The following is a 13,377-nucleotide window of genomic DNA, read 5'->3' as shown; positions in this document are numbered from 1 at the left end:
GGCCGAAATGCACACGTTTTAACTCATGGAGGCTGGCATGAGGAGGGAAGAACTACACTAACGTGAGGTCTGGAACATGACAAGGAATGAGAATTCAGAAAGCGGACGTAATTAGTTTGATACTTAACTTTAATACATTAATGATGAACGTCGCTCTTGACGGTATATGATTCGCAATATTATCTGTTCAGAACACACTCTTGAAGATAGTAATTATAGCAACTGAATATGGCCCCTGGCTAGGTCGTAGCAACTGTCGTCTCTGCAAATGAGAGCGTATGTAGACAGTGAACCATCGCTAGCAAAGTCGGCTGTACTACTGGGGCGAGTGCTAGAGAGTCTCTCTAGACTAGACCTGCCGTGTGGCGGCGCTCGGTGTGCAGTCACTGATAGTGGCGACACGCGGGTCCGACGTATACTAACGGACCGCGGCCGATTTAAAGGCTACCACTTAGCAAGTGTGGTGTCTGGCGGTGACATCACATAACGTATGTTGGTTTGTTAGACAATAGGCTGTAATGTGATGAATAAGCAACTATAAACGATACATCCTAAACAGTAGCTAATTTACAGTAACACGTGGACCGAGGTGTTTACGTCGTGACGTGGCTCTATGGCAGGAAGAGAGGGGAAGAAAACCAATGTGCACTCCGTGTGCATACCGGGGGGAGTCATTCCAGATGTGGAAAGGGTCCGTCCGGATGCCATGAATGGTACAGGGTGCACCCATCTGCAGGTGGTCGCTCATGTCGGCACCAATGATGTGTGTCGCTATGGATCGGAGCAAACCCTCTCTGGCTTCCGGCGGCTATCTGATTAGATGAAGACTGCCAGTCTTGCTATCGGGATGAAAGCAGGGCTCACCATCTGCAGCATCGTCGACAGGACTGACTGAGGACCTTTGGTACAGAGCCGAGTGGAGGGTCTGAATCAGAGGCTGAGACGGTTCTGCGACCGTGTGGGCTGCAGATTCCTCGACTTGCGCCATAGGGTGGTGGGATTTCGGGTTCCGCTGGATAGGTCAGGAGTCCACTACACGCAGCAAGCGGCTACACGGGTAGCAGGGGTTGTGTGGCGTGGACTGGGCGATTTTTTTAGGTTAGATGGCCTCGGGCAAGTACAGAAAGGGCAACAGCCTCAAAGGGTGCGGGGCAAAGCCAGGACATGCGGGGACCAAGCAACAATCGGTATTGTAATTGAAAACTGTCGAAGCTGCATTGGTAAAGTACCGGAACTTCAAGCGCTGATAGAAAGCACCGAAGCTTAAATCGTTATAGGTACAGAAAGCTGGCTGAAGCCAGAGATAAATTCTGCCGAAATTTTTAAAAAGCCACAGACGGTGTTTAGAAAGGATAGATTGCATGCAACCGGTGGTGGCGTGTTTGTCGTCGCTGTTAGTAGTAGTTTATCCTGTAGTGAAGTAGAAGTGGATAGTTCCTGTGAATTATTATGGGTGGAGGTTACACTCAATAACCGAACTAGGTTAATAATTGGCTCCTTTTACGGACCTCCCAACTCAGCAGCATTAGTGGCAGAACAACTGAGAGAAAATTTGGAATACTTTTCACATAAATTTTCTCAGCATGTTATAGTCTTAGGTGGAGATTTCAATTTACCAGATATAGACTGGGACACTCAGATGTTTAGGACGGGTAGTAGGGACAGAGCATCGAGTGACATTATACTGAGTGCACTATCCGAAAATTACCTCGAGCAATTAAACAGAGAACCGACTCGTGGAGATAACATCTTGGACCTGCTGATAACAAACAGACCCGAACTTTTCGACTCTGTAAGTGCAGAACAGGGAATCAGTGATCATAAGGCCGTTGCAGCATCCCTGAATATGGAAGTTTACAAAAATACAAAAAAAGGGAGGAAGGTTTATCTGTTTAGCAAGAGTAACAGAAGGCAGATTTCTGACTACCTAACAGATCAAAACGAAAATTTCTTTTCCGACACTGCCAATGTTGAGTGTTTATGGAAAAAGTTCAAGGCAATCGTAAAATGCGTTTTAGACAGGTACGTGCCGAGTAAAACTGTGAGGGACGGGAAAAACCCACCGTGGTTCAACAACAAAGTTAGGAAACTACTGCGAAAGCAAAGAGAGCTTCACTCCAAATTTAAACGCAGCCAAAACCTCTCAGACAAACAGAAGCTAAACGATGTCAAAGTAAAATTCTATGTACCGATTTGACAGAAAATCTTAGGAAGTTCTGGTCTTACGTTAAGTCAGTAAGTGGCTCGAAACAGCATATCCAGACACTCCAGGATGATGATGGCATTGAAACAGAGGACGACACGCGTAAAGCTGAAATACTAAACACCTTTTTCCAAAGCTGTTTCACAGAGGAAGACCGCACTGCAGTTCCTTCTCTAAATCCTCGCACAAACGAAAAAATGACTGACATCGAAATAAGTGTCCAAGGAATAGAAAAGCAACTGAAATCACTCAACAGAGGAAAGTCCACTGGACCTCACGGGATACCATTTCGATTCTACACAGAGTACGCGAAAGAACTTGCTCCCCTTCTAACAGCCGTGTACCGTAAGTCTCTAGAGGAACGGAAGGTTCCAAATGATTGGAAAAGAACACAGGTAGTGCCAGTCTTCAAGAAGGGTCGTCGAGCAGATGCGCAAAACTATAGACTTATATCTCTGACGTCGATCTGTTGTAGAATTTTAGAACATGTTTTTTGCTCGAGTATCATGTTGATTTTGGAAACCCAGAATCTACTCTATAGGAATCAACATGGATTCCGGAAACAGCGATTGTGTGAGACACAACTCGCTTTATTTGTTCATGAGACCCAGAAAATATTAGATACAGGCTCCCAGGTAGATGCTATTTTCCTTGAATTCCGGAAGGCGTTCGATACAGTTTCGCACTGTCTCCTGATAAACAAAGTAAGAGCCTACGGAATATCAGACCAGCTGTGTGGCTGGATTGAAGAGTTTTTAGCAAACAGAACACAGCATGTTGTTATCAATGGAGAGACGTCTACAGAAGTTAAAGTAACCTCTGGCGTGCCACAGGGGAGTGTTATGGGACCATTGCTTTTCACAATATGTATAAATGACCTAGAAGATAGTGTCGGAAGTTCCATGCGGCTTTTCGCGGATGATGCTGTAGTATACAGAGAAGTTGCAGCATTAGAAAATTGTAGCGAAATGCAGGAAGATCTGCAGCGGATAGGCACTTGGTGCAGGGAGTGGCAACTGACCCTTAACACAGACAAATGTAATGTATTGCGAATACATAGAAAGAAGGATCCTTTATTGTATGATTATATGATAGCGGGACAAACACTGGTAGCAGTAACTTCTGTATAATATCTGGGAGTATGCGTGCGGAACGATTTGAAGTGGAATGATCATATAAAATTAATTGTTGGTAAGGCGGGTACCAGGTTGAGATTCATTGGGAGAGTCCTTAGAAAATGTAGTCCATCAACAAAGGAGGTGGCTTACAAAACACTCGTTCGACCTATACTTGAGTATTACTCATCAGTGTGGGATCCGTACCAGACCGGGTTGATGGAGGAGATAGAGAAGATCCAAAGAAGACCGGCGCGTTTCGTCACAGTGTTATTTGGTAACCGTGATAGCGTTACGGAGATGTTTAGCAAACTCAAGTGGCAGACTCTGCTAGAGAGGCGCTCTGCATCGCGGTGTAGCTTGCTCGCCAGGTTTCGAGAGGGTACGTTTCTGGATGAGGTATCGAATATATTGCTTCCCCCTACTTATACCTCCCGAGGAGATCACGAATGTAAAATTAGAGAGATTCGAGCGCGCACGGATGCTTTCAGACATTCATTCTTCCCGCGAACCATACGCGACTGGAACAGAAAAAGGAAGTTAATGACAGTGGCACGTAAAGTGCTCTCCGCCACACACCGGTGGGCGGCTTTCGGAGTATAAATGTAGATGTAGAAGTCTGTCAGAATGTTGTGTCCACAGTGCTGGTTCTGCTGACGGTGAGCACTTGGTTCCTGCCGACCAGCTGCGACGAGCGCCTCTTGCTGGCCACCCTCTCCGTCTTCCTGCACTGCGCCGTCATCGACAGCCTGTCGTACGCCATGCCAGAGGACGGACACAGCGCGCCGCAGGTCGGTGAGTACCGCAGCGCAGTTCCCAGCCCGCTTCCCAGGAAAGGATCGGTGTGCTGCCACCGTCATCCGTTTTCCGTAAGGTTATTACAACCTCTGGGCGCCCCTCTATTTAGGCTCCGTTTCCAAAACCGCCTAACTTTCTGTGGTGTGCGTACTGTAAGATCGTCAGTACACACACCATCAAATTATTTGACTTGTCGCTCTAACCAAGTAGGTGAGTGTCAGCAGTGTGTCTCGTTTTCTTATCGTCACGTGCTTATCTCCTGCCATTAGGTCAGACGATAGAAATGCCACTTGCACGCTTAGAGTAGCAGATTGTCGGTAACCAACTTTAAACAGAACTTGAATAATTTTCAGACACATTTATTAAAATAATAACAAGCATAAAAATTACTTAACTTGATTCTGGATGCTATTTACAATTGACAATCTGAAGTCCCCTTGGGGACTGGTACGTTAATCTTATTCTCACATATCTCTGAGACATGACAAAAGTGTCTATAAATTTCTCTTCATGGCTATGTACAGGGATATGGTAATCTTATTAGGCACAGACTGAAACTTGACTATAGACTGGTACACTAATGCAGACTGGTACAGACTGGTGCAGACAAATGCAGTCTGGCTAATCGGAGGTATGTAGACTCGTTATAATACCTCGCGCATTCATGTATCACTGTGCGAGTGTGATCCGCGAGGAGAAAAAATTCTACGTTAGCAGCAATCTCATTGGCTGCATCACATATTAATACGCGGATCGGTGGAAGCTGAATTTGGTCCGTCTCTATGGCAGCGCCATCTCGTAGTGCGGAGACGGACGAGCGCTGAACCTATGCTGTTGTGCTTAGCGGGATGCGCTCTAGTGGGAAAGTTGTGTACGCGCTGACTACGCGGAACTATGTACACAACACTTTCTTTGGTCCTTGTCGGCTCATATTACAACTGCGTGCAAAATGGCGAGTCCCATCACAGCCAAAGCACCTGAATCGTTTTTCTCTGCTCTCCTGTTGTACCGGAGATTTACTTTGGTGAATACTTCCAATATGTGTCAGTTTTTACTATTGTTGATCAGAAAAACGAATGCTATCAATATCAGCAGGGATTTCATTAAGTTCAGTGATGGTTGTAGGTTTGTTAGTAAATACCACTCAAGAGCGACCCTAAGGTCGCATGTCATGAACAGTGTCAACCACCTCCCTCTGGCCGCGCGTGATTAGCTGAGCGGTCTCAGGCGCTGCAGTCATGGACTGTGCGGCTGATCCCAGCGGAGGTTCGAGTCCTCCCTCAGGCATGGGTGTGTGTGTTTGTCCTTAGGATAATTTAGGTTAAGTAGTGCGTAAGCTTAGGGACTCATGACCTTAGCAGTTAAGACCCATAAGATTTCACACACATTTGAACATTTTTTTTTAACCTCCCTCTCATTAGCCCCAGTGTGAAAAGCAAGATGAGCTTTCTTAAGACTCTACACCCAGCGAAAAATATATTCTTTGCAATCTTGCACATGAAAGTATTTTTTTTGATAACAAGCTGATTTGTTAACCCATGTGACAAATTATATAAACTATTCTTTGTCTCAACTTCTTCAAGCTACCTTCATTCCCAATTACCTGTTCTAGAATATTTCATAAACGCCTTTTAGCTAGAGGAAATATATAGAACACGAAAAAAAAGAGAAAAGAACTTCAGACACTCTACGCAAAACCAGAAATTCGATGCATCCCCACTGATAAATATAAAAAGAACAAGCTGAGATCCACTAATACATATTTCATGGAGCCCTTGCAGAATTTACATGAGGAAACCATTCTAAGACTAAACTTTTGCCGCAAGTCAACATCACTATATCCCACTGCCCGTGGACCACTCAATGGGCTTATAGAGATTTCATAGACGTCCTCTTCTTCTCTTATCGCCAGTAATCTACTATATGAAGGGCTTATTTCAGTAGTGGTACCAGTCCACATTTGTTCATATTGAGATACAGAGTCGTAAAGTTAAATGGGCGCTGAAAAATCTGCAGTTGAGATACCAGAAATATTCAAGTATATGGCTTCTTGGTAGAGATGAACCTTTCTTTCTGTTTGTTTGGCTCATTAATTATAGACGGTGAAGTGGAGGTAATGGACTTGTACCACTATTGAAATAAGCCCTTCATATATCTCATATACAATGTAGATATAGTCTAGCAGTGCATTAATCTGAACAAGCTGAATAACTGACGTGGAACTACTATGTAAAAATTCTAGAGAAGCCTGGCCACCAGCAAGAGACTCCCAGCAAAGAAGAACTGTGTCACTTACCTTGCCGAGTGCCAGGACATTAAATTGTACCAGACGGCTGACTGCACTTCTCAAATATTCACTCATTTCAGCAATGGTTCTGGCAACATTACACTCCAGGAATTTCAATTCATAGGCCATTTGTTCTCTTCTAAGATGCCCAAGTCCTTCAGTGTTGTGAGCCTACATGATAAAAGACGTACCTGTGAACCAAATTCTACGAAAGAATATAAAATCACAATTTGTTTTAAACAATTATCACAGATCCCGTACTTTTCCTGATATGGTCAGTTATATAAGCACTTGCTATCATTCGTAAGGCGAATGGCAGAGGGGAAGAGAACTGGAGTGGGTACTGTCAGGGATACATTTATTTGCCAGAAACACTATACAAGATTCTATTGATATTTGTTCTTACACACTTACAAAAAATTTAAAAAAGCTATAATCTAAAAAACAAACTACTAATGAAAATTAAAAATAAGCAATAACTGATCAAGCTCAAGGCTATCAAATGAGAAAGAAGGCACTGGAATTCCAATAACAATTAAACGAGGAATGATATTTAAGAAAATAAACAATACTTTAAAAGACAAATTTGGTTAGGTGCAAAATTACAAGGTGTGGAGAAAAAGTGCCTTATTGTGTTAAGGAATTCTGTTACGAATATAACAAATAAATACAGAGAACTTAGTCACCTCGATTTTTGCAAGGAAACATAGCATAGATACTAAATAATTATGCGAAATACCAACTTGCAGCAAGCTGAAGTGAAAATGCCATAACAAGTAAAGATGAATAGTAAAATAGTTATTATTTTTACGTTCAGGACCAACTCACCATAAATTGGAATTCCCTTGTTACAGACAACACAAAACCTCAGTCAAATTCATGAATTACAACCAATAACCTTTCATGAGCTTATCAACACTGGCAACATCAAACTGATTGGGACTTTGATAGTCGGCCACCAATACCTTCAAAACAAGGGTAACTATAAAGCCATAAAACGGTGACCCGTACATACAGTTTTTCACGGTGGTACCAAATCCACATTCGTAACAGACAAAGACCAACAACATTAATTAAGCCTCGCTGCCTTCGTTCTGAAAACTATTACACATAACCAACGCAGCTTGAATATCAATACGAAAGTGGATGCAAGGCTGATATGCGCTCATAAGCACTGTTACCACCCAAGGCGCCATCCTATGTTGTGATGAAGGAATGAAGAAAACTGATCATACTCGCTGCAGTCCCAGACTTCCATTTGCTAATTGGCGTAGTCGCTTAAATCGCCATCACCGTCAGTATCCTTCCTGGGAGGCCAGAGAAGTCACACGTCTCCCTCATCAAAGATAAGCGAGCATTATGACCATCGATACACACACTCTTACGGGTCAAAACTGGAGTCCCGATTCCATCTCTGCCGTCACTGCCTTATAACCAACCATCTATGTGATCTGCTGGTATGATGATCCTATTTTCCCCATTCCTATTATTCTATCATTCTAAAAGTCCGAAATTAACACTTTCTCCAGGAACAGAATCAACCTGAAAATTTCCCATACCCTCAGACACATCTAATAGCCACCATGTATTCACACCACTCTTAACCGGTAGGAATAACTTTTTCCTCTGCTGAAAAGTCTGAAAATAAGGATGGAATTGTAATTAAAACATCCCAAAGGCATAGTATAGTCAATTTGCTAGCGTTGGTCAAGATGATTATCGTGTGACATTTCCCATTTCCATCAGAGTATAAACGAGCACCAATAATGGATGGCAGATACAAAATTTTTAACTCAGGGATCTTCCTAGAGAGATAACATTGCATTGTCTAAATTTGTAGACTAGATATACAGCTATCTTCACACTATATAATAAATTTCACGTGATTTACCTGTTAGCAGGACGCCTAGTCCATATAATGTTGCTACGTTAGTGGGAAAATTCCTTATTTTACACACAGTCAAATAGTTGGATAAGTGACGAAAAAAGGAACCTTCACTGGTGTGTGACAACGTCACAGGCGTGCAGAGTGGTTGGTAGTGCGCTAAAGCACTACTGAACATATTCGCTGCAGTCGCAGGTTGTCAGAGATGGTGTTATCAAAGCCCCTTTTAAAATAAGTAGAAACGAATATGGTTAATAACATGAAAAATTAGAAAGAGAGAAAAGATAACCTTACTTAAAACTGCTTTCTCTGCTTCCCAAACTCAATCATGTTCACCAGCACAATCATATTATGACGAATCCTAGAAAATATTACAAATTTTTAAAAATATTTTAAAATGTTCTGTTGAAACACAGATAGGACAATAAGGGATCTAAAATATCTAAAAAGATGCACGTGGTTACATGATCACTAGCAAAACACATTGATAGACCAGCCACACTGATAATGAGTGATTACGAAATACTCCGTGACATTTTAGGGAGCAATTGAGAGATTTCAAAGAGTCTTAAAAATAATACCACAGTCGTTCTTACCGTTATGTAAAATGTTTATAGTTTAGTGGTTTGTTTTCTGTCGCAAGTGTCTGGCAGAAGACACCACTCAAATTCCTGTAAGACGTCAACAGTTCCTTGACATTTGTTTCAGTTCGGTTGCAGTAATATCGTGCGAATTTTATGGCACTCAATAATTTGGGAATAGAGAGATATTACATGAGGGAGAATGTATTGCAGTATTGCAAATTTGAGTTGGTCATGGACGATGTCCGGCGGGCGCTGCGGTTGAGGTAACCATGAGAAGTACGTATGGGATCGATTCCTGGACTGGTACAAATTTTCAACTTTTGGCATTGCATTACCACAGTGCCCTGTGCGGTTGGAGGTCATGAATTCCCACTCATCTTTTCCCTTTCTTTCCCCATTATCTACACTCCTGGAAATTGAAACAGGAACACCGTGAATTCATTGTCCCAGGAAGGGGAAACTTTATTGACACATTCCTGGGGTCAGATACATCACATGATCACACTGACAGAACCACAGGCACATAGACACAGGCAACAGAGCACGCACAATGTCGCCACTAGTACAGTGTATATCCACCTTTCGCAGCAATGCAGGCTGCTATTCTCCCATGGAGACGATCGTAGAGATGCTGGATGTAGTCCTGTGGAACGGCTTGCCATGCCATTTCCACCTGGCGCCTCAGTTGGACCAGCGATCGTGCTGGACGTGCAGACCGCGTGAGACGACGCTTCATCCAGTCCCAAACATGCTCAATGGGGGACAGATCCGGAGATCTTGCTGGCCAGGGTAGTTGACGTACACCTTCTAGAGCACGTTGGGTGGCACGGGATACATGCGGACGTGCATTGTCCTGTTGGAACAGCAAGTTCCCTTGCCGGTCTAGGAATGGTAGAACGATGGGTTCGATGACGGTTTGGATGTACCGTGCACTATTCAGTGTCCCCTCGACGATCACAAGTGGTGTACGGCCAGTGTAGGAGGTCGCTCCTCACACCATGATGCCGGGTGTTGGCCCTGTGTGCCTCGGTCGTATGCAGTCCTGATTGTGGCGCTCACCTGCACGGCGCCAAACACGCATACGACCATCATTGGCACCAAGGCAGAAGCGACTCTCATCGCTGAAGACGACACGTCTCCATTCGTCCCTCCATTCACGCCTGTCGCGACACCACTGGAGGCGGGCTGCACGGTGTTGGGCCGTGAGCGGAAGACGGCCTAACGGTGTGCGGGACCGTAGCCCAGCTTCATGGAGACGGTTGCGAATGGTCCTCGCCGATACCCCAGGAGCAACAGTGTCCCTAATTTGCTGGGAAGTGGCGGTGCGGTCCCCTACGGCACTGCGTAGGATCCTACGGTCTTGGCGTGCATCCGTGCGTCGCTGCGGTCCGGTCCCAGGTCAACGGGCACGTGCACCTTCCGCCGACCACTGGTGACAACATCGATGTACTGTGGAGACCTCACGCCCCACGTGTTGAGCAATTCGGCGGTACGTCCACCCGGCCTCCCGCATGCCCACTATACGCCCTCGCTCAAAGTCCGTCAACTGCACTTACGGTTCACGTCCACGCTGTCGCGGCATGCTACCAGTGTTGAAGACTGCGATGGAGCTCCGTATGCCACGGCAAACTGGCTGACACTGACGGCGGCGGTGCACAAATGCTGCGCAGCTAGCGCCATTCGACGGCCAACACCGCGGTTCCTGGTGTGTCCGCTGTGCCGTGCGTGGGATCACTGCTTGTACAGCCGTCTCGCAGTGTCCGGAGCAAGTGTGGTAGGTCTGATACACCGGTGTCAATGTGTTCTTTTTTTCCATTTCCAGGAGTGTATTTCATACGTATGTTAGCTGAAATAATGTCGGTCTTCCATTGCCCTCTAGTTCGACAATATAACACAGAGAACTATGGGGAACCGTTATGTCTACCACACTAGCACAGCACATTGGAGAGTCTTCTCGCTGGAGCAAGAATCCATGCACCATAATGACGTATCCTATACGAGGTAGACTTAGAAGGATGACATCTCGTTTCTACATATGCAAGGAGGTACGATACAACCGCTTAGTCGACATTTATGACTGTAAATTATTGTCCATCACTTCTAGCGCTTCTTCGCCTTTTTGCTCATAATTTGCTTCCACTTCCATCAGGTTAGTTTACAACGTCACTGAGACCTCCACTGTTTCGTGTTCTAACTTGTGATTCTAGTGTACGTTTGAATCTGTCTGTGTTGGGCAGTGCTGATGTATCGCGACCTGCTGGTGGTAGCGTGTGCGTCCTTCATGGCTGCCGTGGGCCTGCGGAGGTTGAGCAGCCTGCGCACGCTGGACACCCCCGTGTGGCTGCCCTCCCTGCTGGAGTCCGGGCCCGCGCGGTTCCTGCTCTGCTCGCCCCATGGCTCTCTCAGGCTGCAGGTGAGTTCGCTATATCTAAACCTCACAACGCCTAACCTCCTTGTTAACATTTCTGAAACTGCTACTCACACTAGTGTCGGATCCGTCACAATGGATGCTGTATGACAAGAAATGCCAGCACAAACGAAGACGAAGTAAATACTCCAGAATTCGAATCAAGAACAGCAGCCAAAATGAGTAACGTAGAAGTAAATATCCACGGAGTAGTGAAGCAACTTAAATCACTTAATAAAATCAAGTCTTCTGGTCTAGACTGTATACCAATTGAGTTCCTTTCGGAGTATGCTGATGCATTAACTCCATACTTGTTATTGTTGTTGTGGTCTTCACTCCTGATAGTGGTTTGATGCAGCTCTCCATGCTACTCTATCCTGTGCAAACTTCTTCATCTCCCAGTACCTACTGCAACCTACATCCTTCTGAATCTGCCTGCTGTATTCCTCTCTTGGTCTCCTTCTACGAATTTTACCCTTCACGCTGCCCTTTATTAGTAAATTTGTGATCCCTTGATGCCTCAGAACATGTCCTACCAACCGATCCCTTCTTCTAGTCAAGTTGTGCCACAAACTTCTCTTCTCCCCAATCCTATTCAATACCTCCTCATTAGTTGTGTGATCTATCCATCTAATCTTCAGCATTATTCTGTAGCACCACATTTCGAAAGCTTCTATTTCCTTCTTTTCCAAACTATTTATCGTCCATGTTTCACTTCCATACATGGCTACACTCCATACAAATACCTTCAGAAACGACTTCCTGACACTGAAGTCTATACGCGATGTTAACAAATTTCTCTTCTTCAGAAACGCTTTCCTTGCCATTGCCATTCTAGATTTTATATCCTCTCTACTTCGAGCATTATCAGTTATTTTGATCCCCAAATACCAAACTCCTTTACTACTTTAATTGCCTCATTTTCTAATCTAATTCCCTCAGCATCACCCGGCTTAATTCGACTACATTGCATTATCCTTGTTTTGCATTTATTGATGTTCAGCGTATCCTCCTTTCAAGACACTATCCATTCCGCTCAACTGCTCTTCCAAGTCCTTAGCTGTTTCTGACAGGATTACATTGTCATCGGCGAACCTCAGAGTTTTAATTTCTTCTCCATGGATTTTAATACCTACTACGAATTATTCTTTTGTTTCCTTCAATGCTTGCTCAATATACAGATTGAGCAACGTCGGGGAGAGGCTACAACTCTGTCTTAACAATCATATACAACCGCTCGCTCGACGAATGATCTGTGCCCAAAGACTGCAAAGTTGCACAGGTCACACCAATGTTCAATAAAGGTAGTATGAGTAATTCACTAAATTACAGGCCCATATTGTTAACGTCGATATGTAACAGGATTTTAGAACATATACTGTGTTCGAACATCATGAATTATCTCGAAGAAAACTGTCTATTGACACACAGTTCTACATGGGTTTAGAAAACATTGTTCCGTTGAAACACAACTAGCTTTTAAGTCACATGAAGTGTTGAGTGCTATTGACAAGGGATTTCAAATCGATTCCGTATTTCTGGATTTCCAGAAGGCTTTTAACACTGTACCACACAAGCGGCTCGTATTGAAATTGCGTGCTTATGGAATATTGTCTAAATTATGTGATTGGATTTGTGATTTCCTGTCAGAGAAGTCACAGTTCGTAGTAACTGACGGAAGGTCATCGAGTAAAACAGAAGTGATTTCTGGCGTTCCCCCAACGTAGTGTTATAGGCCCTTTGCTGTTCCTTATCTATATAAAAGATTTTGTAGACAGAGCAGCCGTCTTCAGTTGTTTGCAGATGATGCTGTCGTTTAGCGACTAAAAAAGTCATCAGAAGATCTAAACAAACTGCAAAACTATTTGGAAAAAAATATCTGAATGTTACGAAAAGTGGCAATTGACCCTGAATAACGAAAAGTGTGAGGTCATCCACATGAGTGCTAAAAGGAACTCGTTAAACTTGGGTTACACCATAAATCAGTCTAATCTACATACCGTAAATTCAGCTAAATACCTAGGTAGTACAATTACGAACAACTAAAATTGAAAGGAACACGTAGAAAATGCTGTGGGGAAGGCTAACTAAAGACTGC

At 44.1% G+C, this 13,377-nt stretch overlaps 1 protein-coding gene across 1 annotated transcript in view; it reads left to right on the top strand.

The window, feature by feature from the left end:
* Positions 1–13,377, top strand: part of LOC124612883 (neuronal acetylcholine receptor subunit alpha-3-like) — a 140,069-nt gene that overhangs the window by 91,311 nt on the left and 35,381 nt on the right. The window contains exons 7-8 of the mRNA XM_047141332.1: positions 3,961–4,113; positions 11,110–11,285. Of these exons, the coding sequence (XP_046997288.1) occupies positions 3,961–4,113; positions 11,110–11,285 (329 nt within the window). The remainder of the gene's footprint in view (positions 1–3,960; positions 4,114–11,109; positions 11,286–13,377) is intronic.

The sequence above is a fragment of the Schistocerca americana genome, chromosome 4 (genome assembly GCF_021461395.2).
Source record: "Schistocerca americana isolate TAMUIC-IGC-003095 chromosome 4, iqSchAmer2.1, whole genome shotgun sequence".
Lineage (NCBI taxonomy): Eukaryota > Metazoa > Arthropoda > Insecta > Orthoptera > Acrididae > Schistocerca > Schistocerca americana.
Note: the sequence above shows the minus strand (reverse complement) of the source record. Positions and strands in the feature narration are given on the sequence as shown.